A 19,483-nucleotide genomic window follows, 5' to 3' on the forward strand; every position below is an offset into this window, starting at 1 on the left:
TTATTTATTTGACACAGAGAGAGACAGCCAGCGAGAGAAGGAACACAAGCAGAGGGAGTGGGAGAGGAAGAAGCAGGCTCATAGCAGAGGAGCCTGATGTGGGGCTCGATCCCATAATGGCAGGATCACGCCCTGAGCCGAAGGCAGACGCTTAACCGCTGTGCCACCCAGGCGCCCCTTGTTCACCTAACTCTTATTCATGCTTTCGGTCTCACCTAAAATGATGCTTCCTCCCGGAAGCTGTCCTCAGTCCTTGGCTGGGTACCTCCCTGGAACTGCACACCCTCCTGATTCCGCGTGACAGTCTGGCTACTCTCCTGGCCACAATTTTAGGACACTGTGCCCTATTTACCCTTGGCCTGCAGAGCCCAGCACAGACCCTCGCACACATTAGATACCCAATATACACTGGCTGAATGAATGAGCGAAAGTTCCTGATGTCTAAAAATCCCATAACATTTTCTCCTTCAGCTTCTGCATCATGGCTGTACTTAGGTCCATTCCTGGTGCTCCACTCTTAGAGCTCCAAGCAATCTTAGTCCTTGCTATGGTCCAAACTGGACATTTTTCTCTTCCTCCCCCCCTGCAGCCACTGGCCCCACTCTGGTGTCCTTCACCCTGAACTTGACCATCACCAACCTGCACTACACGAAAGACATGGGGCACCCAGCTTCTTCCAAGTTCAACTCCACTGAGCGGATCCTCCAGCACTGGGTGAGAGCCCCTCAATGACCACCATCAGCCCCTCCACACACTGGCTCGTGTAGCCCTTCAGCCCCTCCGCTCACCCCCTCCTCTTTCCCCACCAGCTCAGGCTTTTGTTCAGTAAGACCAGCGTCGGCCCCCTCTATGCTGGCTGCAGACTGGCCTCGCTCAGGTGAGACCCCCAGATGGAGGGATGCCTTGGGTCTGGTGGACCTTCATGTACGGGCCGGCAGGGCTCCGGTGTCCAGCACCCACCATAACACCTTCACGTGTTCCTTGTGCCCAGGTGGTGGGAGCGCTCAGTCCTTAGAAATAAAGCGTCACGTTTCTCCTTACGGAATTCAGATGATCATTTGTTTTAGATGAAAGCTTTCCTCTTGGAAGAACCTCTGTATCTTGTCTTTAAATTCCAATTCAAGTGTTTTCTGTTCTTAGATGTGAGGGGGTTGTCTCAGACGAGAGACGCTTCGTAGAGCCCCCTCTGGGCTTGAGCCAGCCCTTTCTGTCCCCTCTCAGCCACCTGCCTTCTACGCTCTTGCTTTCCACATCCAGAAGGACCCCTCCTCAGTATTCCACGTCCACACGTCCTTCCTTCCCCAGGCTTGAGAAGGGCGGAGCAGCGACTGGAGTGGACATGATCTGCACCATCCACTCTGAGCTTGCGGGCCCCAGGCTGGACAGAGAGCAGCTGTACTGGGAGCTGAGCCGGGAGACCTATGGCATCACCCAGCTGGGGCCCTTCGCCCTGGACAGGCACAGCCTCTACGTCAATGGTGAGGAGCTGTGCTCTGGGCAGGGTCTCTCTCCTGGCCAGAGTTTTCTTTCTCTAAAAGGAGCTGTGGTACATCTCCTTCTTCTCTGGTCTTGGTTCTGATAATGTAACCGTGGGCTCCAGCCACCTATAATGTTCTTGCCTGGACACCTCCTCCCTGAACATCCCCTCCACTGCCTCTTCCCCTTTGCTTTTCCTGCAGAGGCCCCTAAATCCTACGTTTCCCTTGATCCTTTGTGCTCACCCTGACTCTTACTTAGCTCCTCTGGCCTTCTCTCCACAGGTTACACTTACGGAACCACAGCCCCGACCACCACTAGTGAGTATTCCTGGCCCTGGTTTCCTGGGTCCCAATCCCACTCTGTTCTCCTTTACCTCCTGTCCTCGGTGAGAAAAACAGCTGGAAGGGCCCCTCACTCATCCCTTCACTCCCCGGGTTCTGGTGGAGAGTCCCAGCCCAGGGCAAGAACATCTCACACCCAGATCTGTCCTCCTACCATTCTGACCCTCACGTGGTTATCACTCGGGCTCTCCTAAAACCCTGCCCTGTACTCTTCTCGTATCCTCCTACTCACCTCTCTGTCCGCTATTCCGAGAGTGTCTCAACGTCAGTGTTGCACCATTTGTTGGGTTTTCAGTGAACACGTGTCGAAGCTGACCGCCTTCCGGGCACCGTGCTACGTCACATGCTGTCTGGTCAGCTCTGGCTACCAAAGCACGGTATCACAGGCCGGGTGGCTCAGATGACAGAAGTGGGTTTTCTCACAGTGATGGAGGCTGGAAGCCCAGAGCCAGGGGCCAGCAGGGTCGGTCTCTCTGAAGCCTCTCTCCTTGGCGTGCAGGTGGCACCCTCTGGCCACCTCTTGGCTGGTCAATCCTTTGCACACACATTCCCGGTGTCCCTCTGGGTCCTAATCTTGTCTTATACCAATAGCAGCCAGATTGGATTAGGGGCCAACCCAGAAGCCTCATTTTAACTCAGTTACCTCTCTAAAGGCCCTGTCTCCAAATACAATCACCTACGGAGGTACTAGGGATTAGAGCTTCTCGAATTTTGGGGTGTGTATGCGGGGACGAGGGGGAGACACAATTCATCCAAAACACATGCACTTTATCTTTTAGTTCTCCTTGCTACAACCATGTGACTTAGCTCCGTTTCAGCTCAGGCTCAGAGAGGCTGCCAAGCCACACAGCAAATAAATAATAGAACCAAGAGTTCCCGTGACTCCAAAAACTCAGTCTCACTCATCTATCAGTTAATTTCTTTAGAAAGACATGCTGATTTTTGGTGTGCACCTGTTGTGTTCCAGTTCTACCCCAGCAAACCCTGGAATGAGGACCTTGTAGTTTTTTCAAGAATTAATTGCCCTTGCATTAGAAGTGTGTTTTTGCAAGCCTCTCAAGCTCTCTTCTTGGGTCCGTCTCTGGTCTTTTACGCCACAGCACCCTCCCTTGCTCCTTCCAACATCAGCAAGGTTTCGGGCTCCTCAGGTCCAATGACAACCATCTTTTCCCAAATGATAGGAGGAAAAATAAGTTAAAGTCAGTTACATTGACTGTGTTTTGTTGATCAGTATCCAGTTCTCGGAATAGGGCCAGAAGCATTATAGGATCAATTCAAAGTACATGGAGGGAAGGCAAGATGGATGGATGGATGGATGGATGGATGGATGGATGGAAGGAAGGGAGGAAGGAAGGAAAGAAGAAAGGAGTGATGAATGGAAGGAGGGCAGAAGATGGATGGGCAGGTGGAAGGAAGAAAAGATGAATGAAGGGAAAAAAGGAGGGAGGGAAAATGTCTAAAGAGGTAGAAGGAATAGATATGGAAGAAAGGAAAGATGGATGGATAGATGGAAGAAAAAGAAGGAAGCAAGGAGAGGTGGATAGATGGAAGAAAGTGGGGATAGAAGGAAGGACAGACAGAAGAATGCATAGAAAGAGGTATGAATGGAGAACAAGGAAGGAAAAGAAGGAGTGAGGAAGGAAGGAATGGTGTATGCAAGGACGGTGGCTGGATGGGTGGATGTCATGGGTGGCTGGATGGGTGGATGTCATGGGTGGATGTCATGGGTGGCTGGATGGGTGGATGTCATGGGTGGCTGGATGGGTGGATGGCATGGGTGGCTGGATGGGTGGATGGATGGGTGGATGGATGGGCGAGTGGGTGGCTGGATGGGTGGATGGATGGGTGGATGTCATGGGTGGCTGGATGGGTGGATGGATGGGTGGATGTCATGGGTGGCTGGATGGGTGGATGCATGGAGACATGGAGGATGGATGGATGGAAAGATGGCTGGGTGGACAGACAGATGATAGAAGAAAGGAGAGAAGGGATGGAGGGAGGTGGAAGAAAAGATGGCTAGATGGAAGAAAAGATTGAAGGAAGAAAGGATGAATGCACGGATGACTAGAAAGAAGGATGGAAGGAAAGAAGGAAGGATGGAAGGAAGGATAGACAGAAGGGAGCTCGGAAGGAGTGGTGAACAGAAAGAAGGGAAGGAAGAGGGGAGGTCAGTTTTTCTTCCAGAGGTTTGTCCTGAACAGTTAACCCTGTGCTGCTCACTGCTTATCTATTCTAGAGTCAGGCCACTGGGCCTCTGGTCTTACTTGCATCAGATGTTCATTTATAGTACTTCTCCTGGGGTCTACAGAAGTCACCCCAACTAGTGAACACTGAGCCAGCTGCATGTGTCTAAGCAAGAGCGTGTGTCTTCGCAGGGGAGTCATGAGCAAGGACTCTGGGATTGGAGAACCTGAGTCCAAACCCAGACGCTCCCTCCCCAGTCATGTAACCCTGGGCAGAGGACCATTAACGTACTGTGGTTCCTCCTTCTTATAGCGTGGATGATTCTAGCGCCGGCTCGTATTTACCCAGGTGGAATCTCCGCATGTAGTGGGTGATCAGAAAGTATTTGCTCAGTCGTTTTCTACAATGACCACTTCTGTAGTGCTTACTCCGCACCCAGCACTGCGCGTAAGCACTTTACGGAATTCGACTTGTTCAAACCGCATCACAGCTTTCGAAGGAGGAATCATTATGACCTTACAGATGAGTAAATCAAGGGGCAGAGAGTTTGATTACAGCTCCTGGTTGGCTTTTTTTTTTTTTAACGCAATGCGTAGAAGATTGGCATGCCTGGGTGTAAGAGAGAGACAGAGAGGAAAAGAAAGACAGAGGCACAGAGAGATACAGAGTTAGAGATGAGGGAGCAGAGAGACTATGGAGGACAATGTCTGGGGTTTTTCCCGGTTCCGCATCAGTGTGGTAAGTTGAGCCTCTCCTTCCCAGAAAGAACAAAGCCTCTAGTGTGTTCACAGAGCCCTCCACTCCTGTACCTGGGTGGGACTAGCATCTCCGGCCCCCAAATCAGGAAGCCTGTCCTTTCTTGCTGTTGGAGTTGTCGCCATTCACAAGCGACACTCGGGTTTATCGGGAGGAGGACAAGAGGCCCTTGGAAGCCCCACTGTGGGTGGACGTTGGGCGCCCCAACTACCCACAAGCCTTGGCTCTCTCTGCACCTGTCACAGCTGGGGAGGTCAGCGAGGAGCCATTCACACTGAACTTCACCATCGACAACCTGCGCTACTCGGCGGATATGGGCCGCCCCGGCTCCCTCAAGTTCAACATCACGGACAGCCTCATGCAGCACCTGGTGAGAGGCCAGCTTCCCCGTCCCTTCCTCCACGACCTCTCTTCGGGGCTGTCGCCAGCTCTGACCACACTGGCCCTCTCCTTCCTCTCCAGCTCGGCCCGCTGTTCCAGAGAAGTAGCCTAGGCGCCCGATATGCAGGCTGCAAGGTCACCTCACTAAGGTGAGAACCCCTCCACCCACCCACCATGGCCCACCGCCGAAGGATAGGACTTCTGACTGCGGGGGCCACTCCCGGTTGTGGCAGACTGTCTTGGAGGGTCATTTTTGGCATCCGTGTCTTCATGATACATTACTGTTATAATTCTGACAAAATGCGTATAGACATAAAATTAGCCATTTCACCATTTTCAAGTATACATTTCAGTGGCACCTGTTACGTGCACAGTGCTGTGCACCCATCGCCACTGCTGGTGCTGAAATTCTTCATCACTCTCTACCCATCGGGCAATGACTTGCGCTTTTCTGGGTCGGTGTGCGTTCTGCCGGTGTTTACAAAGCACTTTTCCATCTGTGTTGTCCATTCCACTGTCACTGGTGCAGCTCCTGAGGCAGGTGGGGGTGCCGCAGTGACAGCACAGGCGCTGCCCCTGCACTCGTCTCGCGGAGAAAGCAGAAACTCGGTAGGAGAATAACTATCTAAAAGGGTTTCAAATACAGTAAGGTGATGGGAAGCAGAAGTGCACAGACGGGAAAGCAGCTTTACCAGGGCACAGGATAGCTGTCTGGGGAGGTGATTTTTGATCGGTGTCTCAGTTGGAAAAGAAGGATTTGGCCATGGAAACTGTTGCAGGCAGAGGAAACAGCATGCGCAAAGGTCCTGAGGTAGGCATGCGTTTAGCATGTTCAGTGAACAGCAAGGAGGCCGGTGTGGCTGGAGCAGAGAGAGAGGGACAGAGAGAAAGGCGGTGTGTTTCCAGGCAGCAGCAAGGTCTACACTGTGTAGAATCTTGGTGGGGATTGATTTTTTTTTAACTGTGGTAAAATACACATAATAGAAAATTTACCATCTGAACCATTTTTAAGTGTCTGGTCCAGTAATGTTAAGTATATTCGTATTATTATTGTACAAACAATCTCCAGAACCTGAAAAACTGAAACTCTATACCCATTAAACAACAGCTCCCTGCTTCCCTCTACCCCCAGATGTTAGCAACCGCCATTCTGCTTTCCATCTCCATAAATTTGACCACTCTGGGTACCTCATACAAGTGAAATCATATGGTATTTGTCTTTGTGTGTCTGTCTTATTTCACTGGTCATAACGTCCTCAAGGTCCATCGACGTTGTGGCAGGTGTCAGGATTTCCCTCACCTTTAAAGCGGAATCATATTCCATTGTATGGATGTATCATATTTTGTTTATCCATTCATCAGGACTTTGGTTTTTACATGGAGCAGGCAACGTGTGAGGTGCTAGGAGTTCAGGACAACAGTGAGCTAAACTGCCCCATTCCTTGACCTCATGGAGGCCACTGTCTGGAGGGAACAGGAACAAATAATATATGTTCACACCGAGGGCCATCAGGGCTCTGATGGGGAAAGCATGAGGTCCTGTGGCAGCCAGGACCCTCTCCTGACTCAGCCAGTTCTTGAGAAGGAGGAGGTGTCTAAGTTGAGATCTGGAGGATGACCTGGAAATTACTGGAGAGTAAGGAGAGAAGGGGAGAGACCTGCAGACAGAGGTCGCTGCATGTGCAAAGATCCTGGGGTGAGAGAGTGTGTCCAGGCGGAGAACCTGTGAATGGTTCAACAAGGCTGGAACACAGCATGTGAGGTGTGCAGTGACCACAGGTGGCAAGGTGCCACATGGGCTGCAGTCCCTAAACATTAATCTCTCCATCCTCAGGTCTGTGAAGAATGGCGCCAAAACAAGGGTGGACATCCTCTGCACCTACCGGCAGCCCCCCAGCAGCCCGGGTCTGCCTGCCAAGCAGGTGTTCCATGAGCTGAGCCGGCAGACCCGCGGCATCACCCGACTGGGTCCCTATTCTCTGGACAAGGACAGCCTCTACCTCAATGGTGAGCGGTTCTCAGCCCGCCTCACTGCTTCCACCCCCCATCCCACAGGTCAGGTCTCTAGGGGAAACCTTACAACAAACTAAGGTGTGACTCGCAACACCATACTGACCCCCACCCTCCGACAGTCACTCTGTAAGCCTGTCCCTGATCACACCTGTTTTACAGATGAAGAATTAGAGGCTCTGAAAGGTTAAGGAATTTGCCCCATGGGTGGAGCCAGAGAAGGGTGGAGCCAGGCATGAGCCCTAGCAGTCGGCATCCAATGCTATGCCCCACCCTATGCCTTTAACTCCTAGAAGGGTCATTCCAGGAGAGACGTGGGGACAGAAAATCCCACATGTATCTCCCCTCCCAGCTTCTCGCCCTAGACCAGGGATGGGCTTCTCTTCTGGCTGGGGCCCCAATGCCAGGAAGTTAGGCAGCCACTCTAAACATCTGGGGGGGTCCAAGCTTTGGACATGCTGGGCATCAGCCTAGAAGCCAGGAAGGGACCGTGTTTAAGAGGGTGACCCTCCTCTGGGGTTCTAAGAGGCAGAGCATGGAACATGGTGAGGTTTATTGGAATAACTCAGCTTCTCTCCTCTCTGTCCCCATCTTGGGAATGGCATTTGGCAACTCACACTTTCTTATCACCATTGCCACGTCAGGTGGGCAAGGAGACATCCTGGTCCTTTATGACTCCCATTTGAGCAGAGAGGGAGATGTACAGAGAAGGTAGGGGACCTTCCCATGCCAATAGTAGGTTTGTGGTCTGTCTGGGTCTTGGTGTTCTGAGTTCACATCTGTTCCCTTCACCTTGGCCATTACAGGGGCCAGCTTAGGCTACTTCCCCCTGAAAAATATGCTTCATTTTGTTCACTCAGTCAGCAGTCACCAGCATCTTCTATAAACCAGACCTCATGCCTGGCACCAGGAACACAGACAGGCTACTTGGGCTACCTGTCCTAATGTAAGCTCCAAAGGGGCAGAGACATTTTTTTCAGGGCTATATTCCCCAAATGTAATAGAACTTGGCACACAGTAGGTTCTCCATAAATATTTGTGGGATGGAGAGAAATATTGGAGGGAGGGTGGAAGGGCAGGTGGTAGGATGGATAGATATGTGGCAGAATAAATATGTGAATATAAATGTGATGAGAGTCTCTTGGGGGCAGGCTGAAGAGGTGGATAGGGAAGGGTCAGCTCTACCTGGAAGATCAGGAAAACCTTAATGGTGGAGATGACATTTGAGTCTGATCTTAGAAGATGCATGGATGCTTACCTGGTACACGCAGAGAAAGGCATCCCGCAGGAGCCCCACATGGACAAAGGCATGGAATATCTGGGATTGTTCTGTCATCTCCCCTCATGTGTGACATTTTTGTTTCCAGGTTATAATGAACGTGGTCCAGATGAGCCTCCTCCAAGTACGTATCTTTGCATCCAGTACCCGTATCAGCCTCTGTGGGCCTTGAGCCAAACTTTTCTCCTCACTAATAAAGGAAGCTTGCCCCAAACTCAGCCTGCTCTCCTGAGTGGGGCTGGGTGTCAGTGGGAAGAAGAATGCCGAGTCCTTGGTCTCTTCTGGGCCTGCAGGCATGGCATTGGCTTTCTAAACTTTCCACACCCTTCTGGGTTGGAGGAAGAAATTGAACAAGCATTTCCTACAGGGATACAGGTTGAGGTCAGACGATGAGTCCGTGCCTCCTGAAAACAAGATCTCCCCTACAAGAGCCACAGAAGGGGCCTCAATGTCAAGCTGCAGACTGCGGTGGCCACTCAGTGGTTTGGCCAAATTTGCCTGTTCAGTTGTCCAATGGTCCCTTCATCTATCTTTTAATCCATCCATTCTTCCATTCTCTGAGTTTTCTCTCAGTCTTTTCCATTCTTCCTTCCTTCCCTCCACCCATCCTTTCTTCCTTCTTTCCCTTTGTCCATCCATGCATTCATCCATTCTTCCTTCCTTCCATTCATCCATCCATCCTTCTTTTCTCCTCCCTCTTTTCTTTCATCCACCCATCCACCCATTCATCCATCCATCTTTCCATCTCTCCTTCCCTCCATCCATCCTTCATTCCTTCTCTCCTTTGTCCATCCTTCCATCCATCCATCTTTCATTATTTTCTTCCTTCCATCCATTCATCCCTCCATCCATGCTTTCTTCCTTTTCCCTCCATCTCCATCCTTCATTCATTCTACCCTTCATCCATTCTTCTATCCTTCCTTTCATCCATCCATCCATCCATCCATCCTCTGCCTATTCACTTGCTTGTCTTTTCCTCCTTTTGTCCTTCCTTCCATATCTCCAACTTTTCTTCCTGTGTTTATTCTTGCTTTCTCTTTGACCCTTCATTTGTTCATTCTTCCTCTGTCCTTCGAGGTATCCCATCTGTCTGTCCACTTTTCTTCCCATTCATCTCCCTGTTCTCTTTGCTTAGTCTCTCTCTTGTTCACCTACCCTTACTTTCTTGGGTTTATTTCACTCATGGGCTCACTCACCCCTCTGTTCACACAATTCCTCTTTCCCTTACTCTCATTTATGGCACACCTGTGAATGTTTGTCCTGGGACAACCCCTGCTGGAGCCCAGGCAAGCTTTGGAGAGTTTCTCCCACTCCGTGGGGACTCTATTCCTTCCTGATGACTGCCCTTTCCACAGCTCCTGAGGCACCCACCACATTCCTGCCTCGTTCATCAACACCTGTGCAACCAGAAGCCACCACAGGTATCTGGGAGATTCTTTTTCCTTCCCAAGAAAAGCTCTCCAGTCCCACGCCTCTACCAGTCAGCTATAAAATTCTGGTTTAGGAGGTCATGTCAGTCGCAAAGATTATACTGTTGCATACCCTCTAACACATACAATCTAACGCATACCCTCACGGAGCCCCCAGTCTTGCAAGATCAGCAGACCATTATAACACAATGTGAGATATTTTGGGGAGAGGCACCTAGTATAATTTTGAAGGGAAGGGCTTTCTGGAGAAAGTTTCACCCAAACTGAGTCTTTAAGAATGAGAAGGGGTCATCCAGGAAAATAGGGAATGAAGAGTTTTCCTGGTATACGAGATTCAATGAGCAAAGGCTGAGTGGCCAGAAACAGCATAGTGTATGGAGATAATTGAGAGGATTTGGTTTGCATAAAACACAAAGCGTAACCTGGAGTAGACGGGTAAGTGAAGCTGAAAGGTTGGCAAGAATCATGTTGGGAAGGACCTTGAGTGCCAGGTCGAGAAGCTTGAACTTGACACTGAAGGCCAAAGGAAGCCATGGCTAGTGGTGAATATACTGAGATTTTCACTTAAGAATTTCTTCGAGTGTTCAGTGTAGAGAACATTCTTTAGAGAGGACATCCTGTAAGCCTGCAGGGGTGTTGGTCCAAGTGAGACAAGATAAGGCTTGAGCTGGAACAGGATAGAGAGGATGTATGTGAGGACCGTTCTGCAAGTGGACTTGGGGTTACTTGGAAGGGAGGGAGGAAGAGATGAGTGACATGCTGGTTTTGACTTGGGCGACCAAATGGTGGGTGGTGGTGCCACTGGAAGAGAAGATGACAGAGTATAATGAATGCAGGTCTCATGCCAACTCTCAGTAGCAGCCATCTCTCCCGTCTCTTCTCATAGCTATGGGACATAATCTGAAGCCGTTCACACTCAACTTCACCATCTCCAACCTCCAGTATTCAATGGACATGAGCAATGGCTCAGCTATGTTCAACTCCACCAAGAGGACCCTGCAGCGCCTGGTGAGACCCTGCTCCCAGCAGCTCCTAGTGAGATAAATCCCCCACTCTTCCCCCACCCTTGTCTCTCTTGTTCATCCTCCTCCTCCTTCCCCAGCTTGGATCCTTATTCCAGAAGAGCAGTCTGGGCCCCTTCTACTCAGGTTGCAGACTAATCTCCCTCAGGTAGGACTTTTTCCTGAGCATTTGTCAGTAGTGACCATTTTGGTGACCAACCCTTCCAGTCTTCCCACTGACCTCCCATTTGCTCCTCTCTCCTTGTGGACCCCATAGTGAGGTTTCAGGACCTCTCTTTGGAGTCCCCACATCCCTCTCTCCCCAGACCTGAGAACGACGGGGCAGCCACCCATGTTGATGCCATCTGCACCTACCGCCATGATTCCATGGGCCATGGGCTGGACAGAGAGCAGCTCTACTGGGAGCTGAACCAACTGACCCATGGTGTCACCCAGATGGGCTTCTATACCCTGGTCAGTGACAGCCTCTTTGTCAATGGTGAGTGATTTACAGCAATCCTTATTGGTCCCCATTCTACTTTATTTCCTCTTTAACAAGTCAGCCCACATTCTGATTAGGAGACACCCTCCCCAAACTCTCCATGGAGAGAGTCTTTCCTGTTATTTCAGATAAATAGCATGAAATTCTTTGACAAATTAATACAATGAATTTTAATTTGAACCCCAAAAGTCTGACTCATGGAATCTCTTGGGACAGGAGTTCTTCTATGTGAGGCCCCTCTATGTCAGTGATTCTAATCTAGAGGCAGTTCTGCCCCTAGATTCTGCCCCTCAGGAGACATTGACAATGACTGGAGACATTTTGGTTGCCACAACTGGGGAAGAGTGCTACTGGCATCTAGTGGCTAGAGGCCAGGGAGGTTGCTAATGACCTCCAACGAACAGGAGATCCTCACCACCAAGATTTACATAGCCCCAAATATCAGTAGTTCCAGGGATGAGAAACCCCGCTCTACATGGCCACTGGTTCCTAGATGGGCACCAGACCAACTAAGCATACTTCGCCACAATTCTTTAATTATCCAACTCTACGAAATTAAGGTCTTGTAACGTGCCACTACAGCCTCGGTTCTTTATGGGTCAGTACGTCGTCACACCCAGTGAATGAGTAAATGAGTGAACACATGGGAGATGCGTATTTCAGCCCCATATTTGAGGATCCCCTGCAGTTCACATTCGCTCATTCAACAAACACATAGACATTACCATTCTGTCCCAAGCCACGTGCTGGGTACAGAGATAGAACATACAGGTTCTCTCCCTGAAAATCTTACAACCAAGAGAACCGAATATTACTTAGGAACACACAGAAAAGGCAGAGACACCGTTATTCACAAGGTGCCGTGGAAGCACAGAGGAAAGACAATTCAGGGAGGGCTAGAAGAGTATATCATGTACCCAGCACTGTACTAGGCCCTGGGACATGGCAAGAACAAGACAGATGGATCCCTACTCTCCTGGGGTTCCATTTCATTGGGGTTCTGAAACATGAGTAGGAGTTTTCCAGGAAAAGCAGAGGATTGAAGAACATGCCAGCAAGTGGGGACTACATAAGCACAAGCAGAAAAGCTCACCCCGGGAGAATCCCTGTAAAATTTCAGTTTTCACCCTCCGTGGGGTGACTTTCCATTTGGAAGCCCCTAGCATGTGGGCCTGAGTTTGGCTGATGGTGACAGTAGGCACCATGCTTCTCTCTGCGCTAAATGGTAAGCCTCTCCAGCTGTCTTCTCTTCCTCTCATTGGCTCCAGGCTATGCACCCCAGAGTTTATCTACCCAGAGGGAGTATCAGCTCAATTTCCGCATCATCAACTGGAACCTGAGCAACCCAGACCCCGCATCCTTGGAGTACACAGCCCTGTGGGGGGACATTCAGGACAAGGTAGCGTCTCTCTCACCCGTCCTATCTCTCCTTGCCCTGGGTTCCCCCCTCATTCCTCTGTCTGATTCACATCTATTAAGTAATTATTTCAACTCTGCACTTTACCTATGTGTTCTGAGTTCTCTCAGTTTCCAAAGGTGGTGCCTCGGCTGCCTCCTGCCTTTTCCAGATGGGCAAACTGAGGCTCAGAAAGGGAAGTGGTGTGCCTAAGATCACACAGCCAGGATTTGAACTCAGAACTCCTTTGCTCCAAGGCCCCAGGAGGCCTCCATCTCACCCACTGTCACCCTTTGTTCCAGGTCACCAAACTTTACAGAGGCAGCCAACTACAAGACATATTCCGCTCCTGCCTGGTCACCAACTTAACGTAAGTTGGGGAGGCTGGAAGCTGGCCGAGCTGGTAGCTTGTGGCTCTGAGCTTCCGTCCTGGCACAGTCATTGAGCTGAAAGTCACTGACATGGTACCCATGCTCCCCCATGTCCCTGCCAGCTATTCCTACCATCTCCTTCCATAGGTCTTCAAGGGGGAGGGCAGGAAAAGAATTAACCTCACGGGGCCACCAACACTAGCCTCCACCACCTTCTCCTCTTCTGGATACTTTCAACAAAGATCAGCCCAGTAATAACATTTCCCATGGCCACACCCCTGCTGAGCACTTTCATGCATGGTCATCTCACGGGATTCTCATGCAGCCCCCCTGAGATGGATACTACTGTGATCATCCCCGTTGTTCAGAAGGGGAAGCTGAGGTTCAGAGAAGTGAAGTGAACAGCTCAAGAATTGCCCAAATTGGGTTTGAACCCAGGTCTGGGAGGAATGGCTGGAAGAACTGCGACATCTACACTGGGGAACAGGAGGATCATGGGACACAGTGCCGCCTTTGAATGTTTCCAAACTTCAGTTCCTTTGTCTTTAAGAGGGGGATAATTATAATACCGTCTATCAGAGTGATGTGAGGGAACGTGTCAGTCACTCCCTGGAGATGCTCAGTAGATGTTCATCATCTTTATAGTTATTTGTTCTATTCCCAACTCCTGGAAACCTGGTGTTTTTGGTCAGTGTCTCTTCTCTAGCCTGGGAGATAATCTCTCGCTCCTTGTCTCTAGGTCTTGAGGTCTATAAAACAGGAACTCGGGAGACACTGCTGGTGTTGAGTGATGGCTGAGTTCCATGGTCTCTGTCCCTAGGTTGGGCTCCATGTTGGTCACCGTCAAGGCACTGTTCTCTTCCAATGTGGACCCCAGTGTGGTGAAGAAAGTCTTTCTGGACAAGACCCTGAATATCTCATCCCACTGGCTAGGCGCCACCTATCAGCTGGCAGACCTGCATGTGACAGGTGCAAGACAGGGGGCTGGTTTCATGGCTTGAAGAGATGGGGCAATGAGGAAGGATGGGGCTTCTCAGTAGCAGTGGAATGGATGGAAGTTCTGGAGGGGAAAGGGGGGCTTTCCGGAGGCCCATGTTGACAACCCATGGCCGTGGATCAGCCAACAGGAGGTAGGAAGAAAACATGTAGCAATTGCACCCAAGGGAATGGTTATTTTTACACATAAATCTTTCCAACGCAAAACGTAGAGTATCCTGAGTTGCCCTCTTAGGTCTTCTGGCTATGAGTCATGCATTGATTGATTGAAGGACTCATTCATTCATTCAACAAATATGTCATGAAAGTAAATAGGTACTGGTGATGCACTGTGATAACCGCTATAATCAGGGAATTTCAAGAGCTTATGGGAACCCCAAGGAGGGATACACACAACCCAACTGGGAAGTTTTCGGAGGAAATGATAAACAAACTGAGATGTGATGGCGAACATGACCTAGCCAGTGGGAAGAGATAGGGAGTTGAGCTACATGTGTTTATAACCTGAAAGACAGAATACCTGGGGAGGCTAGAAGGTGTTTGGTGTGGCTGGAGCAAACACTTTGACATGGGAGAAGTTGCAGGTAATCTATAGATGCAGAGAGGGACTTTCTTGGGCACCGGAATGGTTTACAGAGGAGCACGACACAGAGTTCTGCTTTAGAAAGCTCACCCTCTGGGTGTTGTATAGAGAGAGGAGTGAGAGGGAGAGAAGACCAGAGGCAGCAAGACTCATTAGGAACCTAGGTCAGCAAAGGTGTATGACGGGGTCCCCCGAGGTGATCAGGACCTGCACTTGCCTTCTGTGCCCCAGTCGGGCCAAGTTTCCTCTTCCCCACATACTAGGGAGCTCTCACAGTGCTTGGGGAGAGTTGGATGGATAGTGGCCGGGTGGAAAGAGGGTCTCCTGTAACACACCTTTAAAAATCTGGCTCCGGTCACGTTGCCAGGAACAAGTAGACTAGCTGAAATGACTTCTTCGCTAAAATCTTCACCTGATTGGGACTTTAATATCTTCTTTTTATTGTAGAAGTGGAGCCATCGGCTTATCTACCAACAGAGAAACCAACCAGCAGTCCCAGCCCCGAGCACTTCCAGCTGAATTTCACTGTCACCAACCTACTCTATTCCCAGGACATAGCCCAGCCAGGCACCACCAAACACCAGCGGAACAAGAGAAGTATTGAGAACGCGGTGAGAATGGGGTTGTGTGTCCACTCTGTCCCCATGTAGAGACCGACCTATGGACACTGGGCAGAGGGTGATTTTTCATAACAATTCATGAAGACAGTTTCTTGTGCCCATTTACAAATTAAGAAACAGGCCCAGAGAGTTGCAGTAGCTAGTCCAGGGTCATACCCTGGAATGGGATGTCCTTTGGTACAAATATCTGGGCTAATGTTTGTTGAGATAAGAAAAATAGATGGGGAACTGTGCTCAGTGGCTAAAAATTCTCTGATGCCACTGGGCCCGGGATGAGGATCAAGGGAACATCGCCCTGTCTTTCAGCTCAACCACCTCTTCCGAAACAGCAGCATCAAGAGCTTTTTCTCTGGCTGTCAAGTTTTAGCATTCAGGTGAGTTCCAGCTCAGGACCGAATCACTCTGGAGACTCTTGCTGTCCTTTCAGTAAAAGCGTCCCCATGTCATGGTCCCCGTTTCTAGCTCTTATGGAAGATAGCCCTGGGAGTATAGAACTCTTACCTAAAACCCAACTTGTTCCTAAACCAGTGAGCTGAACTGACTTAGAAATTTGAGAGAGCCAGGGTAGGCCTCCGCAGACATGGAGGTGCCTGGTGTCGGGGCCACGGAATATGGAGTGTAGCATCCATGCCTCGAGAAGTTAGCTGTTGAAGTCAGGATCCATAGAAGACGGGGTGGCTAGCCACATGACTTAGAATCCAGCGGTCTATCTGTGCTGCTCAGGAGTGTGGGCACTGATCAGTGAGACAATCCACACTGTTTATACATCTACTGAGATATGATTCACATAGAAAATGTACCCCTTTGAAGTGTACAGTTTAGTGGCATATTTACCGAGTGGTACAACCATCCCACTATCTAATATGGAATATTTTTTAAAAAAATTTTTTTAATATTTTTTAAATATTTTAATAAAATAAATATTTTTAAAAATAGATTTAAAAAAAATCCTGTCTCCATTAGCAGTTGCTTCCTATTCTTCCCTTTATCCCCATCCCCTAGCAAACAATAATCTACTTTCTGTCTCTCTGGACTTGCCTGTTCTGAACATTCCATACAAATGGACTCATATGCTATGTGGTCTTTTGCGATTGACTTCTTTCCCTGAGCATAATGTTTTCAAGATTCATCCATGTCGTAGCCCATATAGATACTTCATTCCTTTTTTTTTATAACTAAATACTCTTCTGTCCTATAGTTCACCACTTTTTCAAAAACTTTTATTTAAATTCAATTTAAGTAACATATACTGTATTATTAGTTTCAGGGGTAGAATTTAGTGATTCATCAGTTGCATATAGCACCCAGTGCTCATTACGTCAAGTGTCCTCCTTGATGCCCATCGCCCAGTGACCCCATCCCCCCACTCACCTCTCCTCCAGCAACCCTCAGTTTATTTCCTAGAGTTAAGAGTCTCTTATGGTAGCAAACCACAAGGGGGGCTATACCACTTCGCGTTTCTCCATCCATTCATTGATGGACCTTGGGTTATCTCTACTTTTTGCCTATTACGAATAATGCTGCTATGATCATTCTTGTGGAAGTTTCTGCATCAGTTTGTGTTTTCAGTTCTCTTGGGCGTATGCACAGGGCTGATACTGTATGGTCACGTGGTAATTTCATGTGAACTTTTGAGGAACTACTGGACTGTGTACCACAGAGGCTCTACCGTTTCCCATTCCCACAAACAATATAGCAGGGACCCAACCGATCCAGACCCTCACCAACAATTGTTATGACCCTTTTTTTACTCTCGTCATCCCAGTGGATGTGAAGTGGTATCTCACTGGGGTTTCAATTTGCATTTTCCTAACGATTACTGATGTTGAACATTTTTTCATGTACTTATTGGTCATTTCTTTTTTTCTTTAATGGCACAAAAAATGTTTATTATCTATTAAGTGAATATAAAACAGATTATAAAACAGTATGATTTCAATAGTAGTTATTAACGTTTGTTGATTTCTTTTTCTATCCTAGGCACTGTATTAAGTGCTATACATGCATTTTTCTTAATTTTGCCCCTTAATAGTCCTATGAAATGGGTAACATTGATGAAGTTGAGTGACTTTATTTTTTTAATTTTTTAAATATTTTTTTTATGATGTTAATCACCATACAGTACATCCCTGGTTTCTGATGTAAAGCTCGATGATTCATTAGTTGCGTATAACACCCAGTGCACCATGCAATACGTGCCCTCCTTACTACCCATCACCAGCCTATCCCATTCCCCCACCGCCCTCCCCTCTGAAGCCCTCAGTTTGTTTCTCATAGTCCATAGTCTGTCATGGTTCATTCCCCCTTCTGTTTACCCCCCTTTCTTCTTCCCTTTCTTCTCCTACCGATCTTCCCACTTCTTATGTTCCATAAATGAGTTTATTGTTCATTTCTCTGTCTTCTTTGGAGAAATGTCTGTTCAAGTCCTTTTCCCTGTTTTACCTTTTTTTTTTATCATTGAGTTATAATCATTCTTTGTATGTTCTGGATACTAGACCCTGATAAGATATATGATTCACAAATATGTTCTTCCATTTGTTACATTTTCACCTTCTAGGTACTACCCTTTGAAACAATCATTTTTAATTTTGATGACTCAATTTATCAATTTTTTCTTTGGTTGTTTCTGATTTTAGTCCCAAATCTAAGAAACCATTGCCTAATCCAAATCAAAGACTTATACCTTGGTTTTTTTCTAAGCGTTTTATAATTTTATCTCTTACATGTAGGCTTTGATTTATTTTGAGTTAATTTTTGTATATGTTGTGAGGTCCGAGGCCAACTTCATTCTTTTGTTTGTGGATATCTAACAGTCTCAGTACCATTTGTTAAATAGACCATTGTTTCCCTATTATCTTGGCATCCTTGTTGAAAATCAGTTGTCCGTGATTGCATGAGTTCGTTCATGGATGCAAGTTCCATATAAATTTTTTATTTAAATTAAATTTAGATAACATATAGTATCTTATTAGTTTCAAAAGTAGTATTTAGTGATTCATCAGTTGCATCTAACACCCAGTGCTCATTACATCAAGTGCCCTCCTTAATGCCCATCACCCAATTACCCTATCCCCCACCCACCTCCCCTCCAACAACCCTCAGTTTGTTCCCTATAGTTAAGAGTCTGTTACGGTTTGCCTCCCTGTTTTTATCTTATTTTATTTCTCCTTCCCTTACCCTATGTTCAATTCCGCTGACTATATGTTTATTCTTATACTAATGGCCACTGTTTTTATTACTGTGCTTGGTAGTAAGTTTTGGAATTGGGAAATAGAGTTCTCTAGTTCTGTACTTCCTCCATATTGGTTTGCTATTTGAGGTCCCTTGCAACTCCATATGGATTTTAGAATCAGCTTGTTAATTTCTATAAAAGACATCTGGGATTTTGGTAGGGGTTGCACTTAATCTGTTGATCAATTTGGGGAGTATTTTAACAATAATAAATCCCCAGTCCACAAGCATGGAGTGCTCTTCCATGTATTTAGGTATTTTAAAATTTCTTTCAACATATTTTATAGTTTTCAGTATACAAGTCTCACAATGCTTTTGTTAAATTTATTCCTAAGTGTTTTGTATTTTCTTCTTTGATGCTATTATAAATAGAATTATTTTATTAATTTCATTTTAAGAATGTTAATTACTAGTGTATATAAATACGATTGATTTTTATATATTGGTCTTATATCCTACATTCATGCTGAACTAATAGTTTTTAGTTTCGTGTGTGTGTATTAGGATTTTCTATATTTAATAATATGTCATCTGCAAATAGAGATAATTTTACATCTTTCCTTCCAATCTGAATGCTTGTTCTTCTTTTTCTTGCCTAATTGTTTTATTAAAATGTAAATAAGATATGAAATGAGGGAAGACAACACTGTCTTGTCTGTGGTCTTAGGAAAAAAAATTTTGTCTTTCACCACGGAGTATGGTTTTATCTGTCGGTTTATCGTGGATTCTATTTTTCAGGTTGAGCAACTTTCTTTCTATTCCTAGTTTGTTGAGCTTTTTATTTTTTCAATCATGAAGGATGTATTTTCTCAAATTCTTTTTTTTGGGTGTGTCTTTTTTTGGTTGTGTGTTTTTGTCCTTTATTCTATTAATTTGCTTTATTCCACTGATAATTTTTTTCAGATATTAATATCTGAAACCTT

General features: G+C 47.3%; 1 protein-coding gene across 1 annotated transcript in view; it reads left to right on the top strand.

The window, feature by feature from the left end:
- The window catches only part of LOC103676324 (mucin-16), a 92,802-nt gene that overhangs the window by 68,778 nt on the left and 4,541 nt on the right, over positions 1 to 19,483 (top strand). Inside the window, 17 exon segments of the mRNA XM_040628278.1 lie at positions 524 to 714; positions 810 to 877; positions 1,306 to 1,478; positions 1,761 to 1,796; positions 5,006 to 5,130; positions 5,223 to 5,290; positions 6,976 to 7,148; positions 8,519 to 8,554; positions 9,786 to 9,851; positions 10,747 to 10,868; positions 10,963 to 11,030; positions 11,188 to 11,360; positions 12,632 to 12,762; positions 13,062 to 13,129; positions 13,951 to 14,099; positions 15,157 to 15,320; positions 15,636 to 15,703. Coding sequence (XP_040484212.1) covers positions 524 to 714; positions 810 to 877; positions 1,306 to 1,478; positions 1,761 to 1,796; positions 5,006 to 5,130; positions 5,223 to 5,290; positions 6,976 to 7,148; positions 8,519 to 8,554; positions 9,786 to 9,851; positions 10,747 to 10,868; positions 10,963 to 11,030; positions 11,188 to 11,360; positions 12,632 to 12,762; positions 13,062 to 13,129; positions 13,951 to 14,099; positions 15,157 to 15,320; positions 15,636 to 15,703 — 1,879 coding nt within the window.

Source organism: Ursus maritimus, unplaced genomic scaffold, assembly GCF_017311325.1.
Source record: "Ursus maritimus isolate PB19 unplaced genomic scaffold, ASM1731132v1 scaffold_14, whole genome shotgun sequence".
Classification (NCBI taxonomy): domain Eukaryota; kingdom Metazoa; phylum Chordata; class Mammalia; order Carnivora; family Ursidae; genus Ursus; species Ursus maritimus.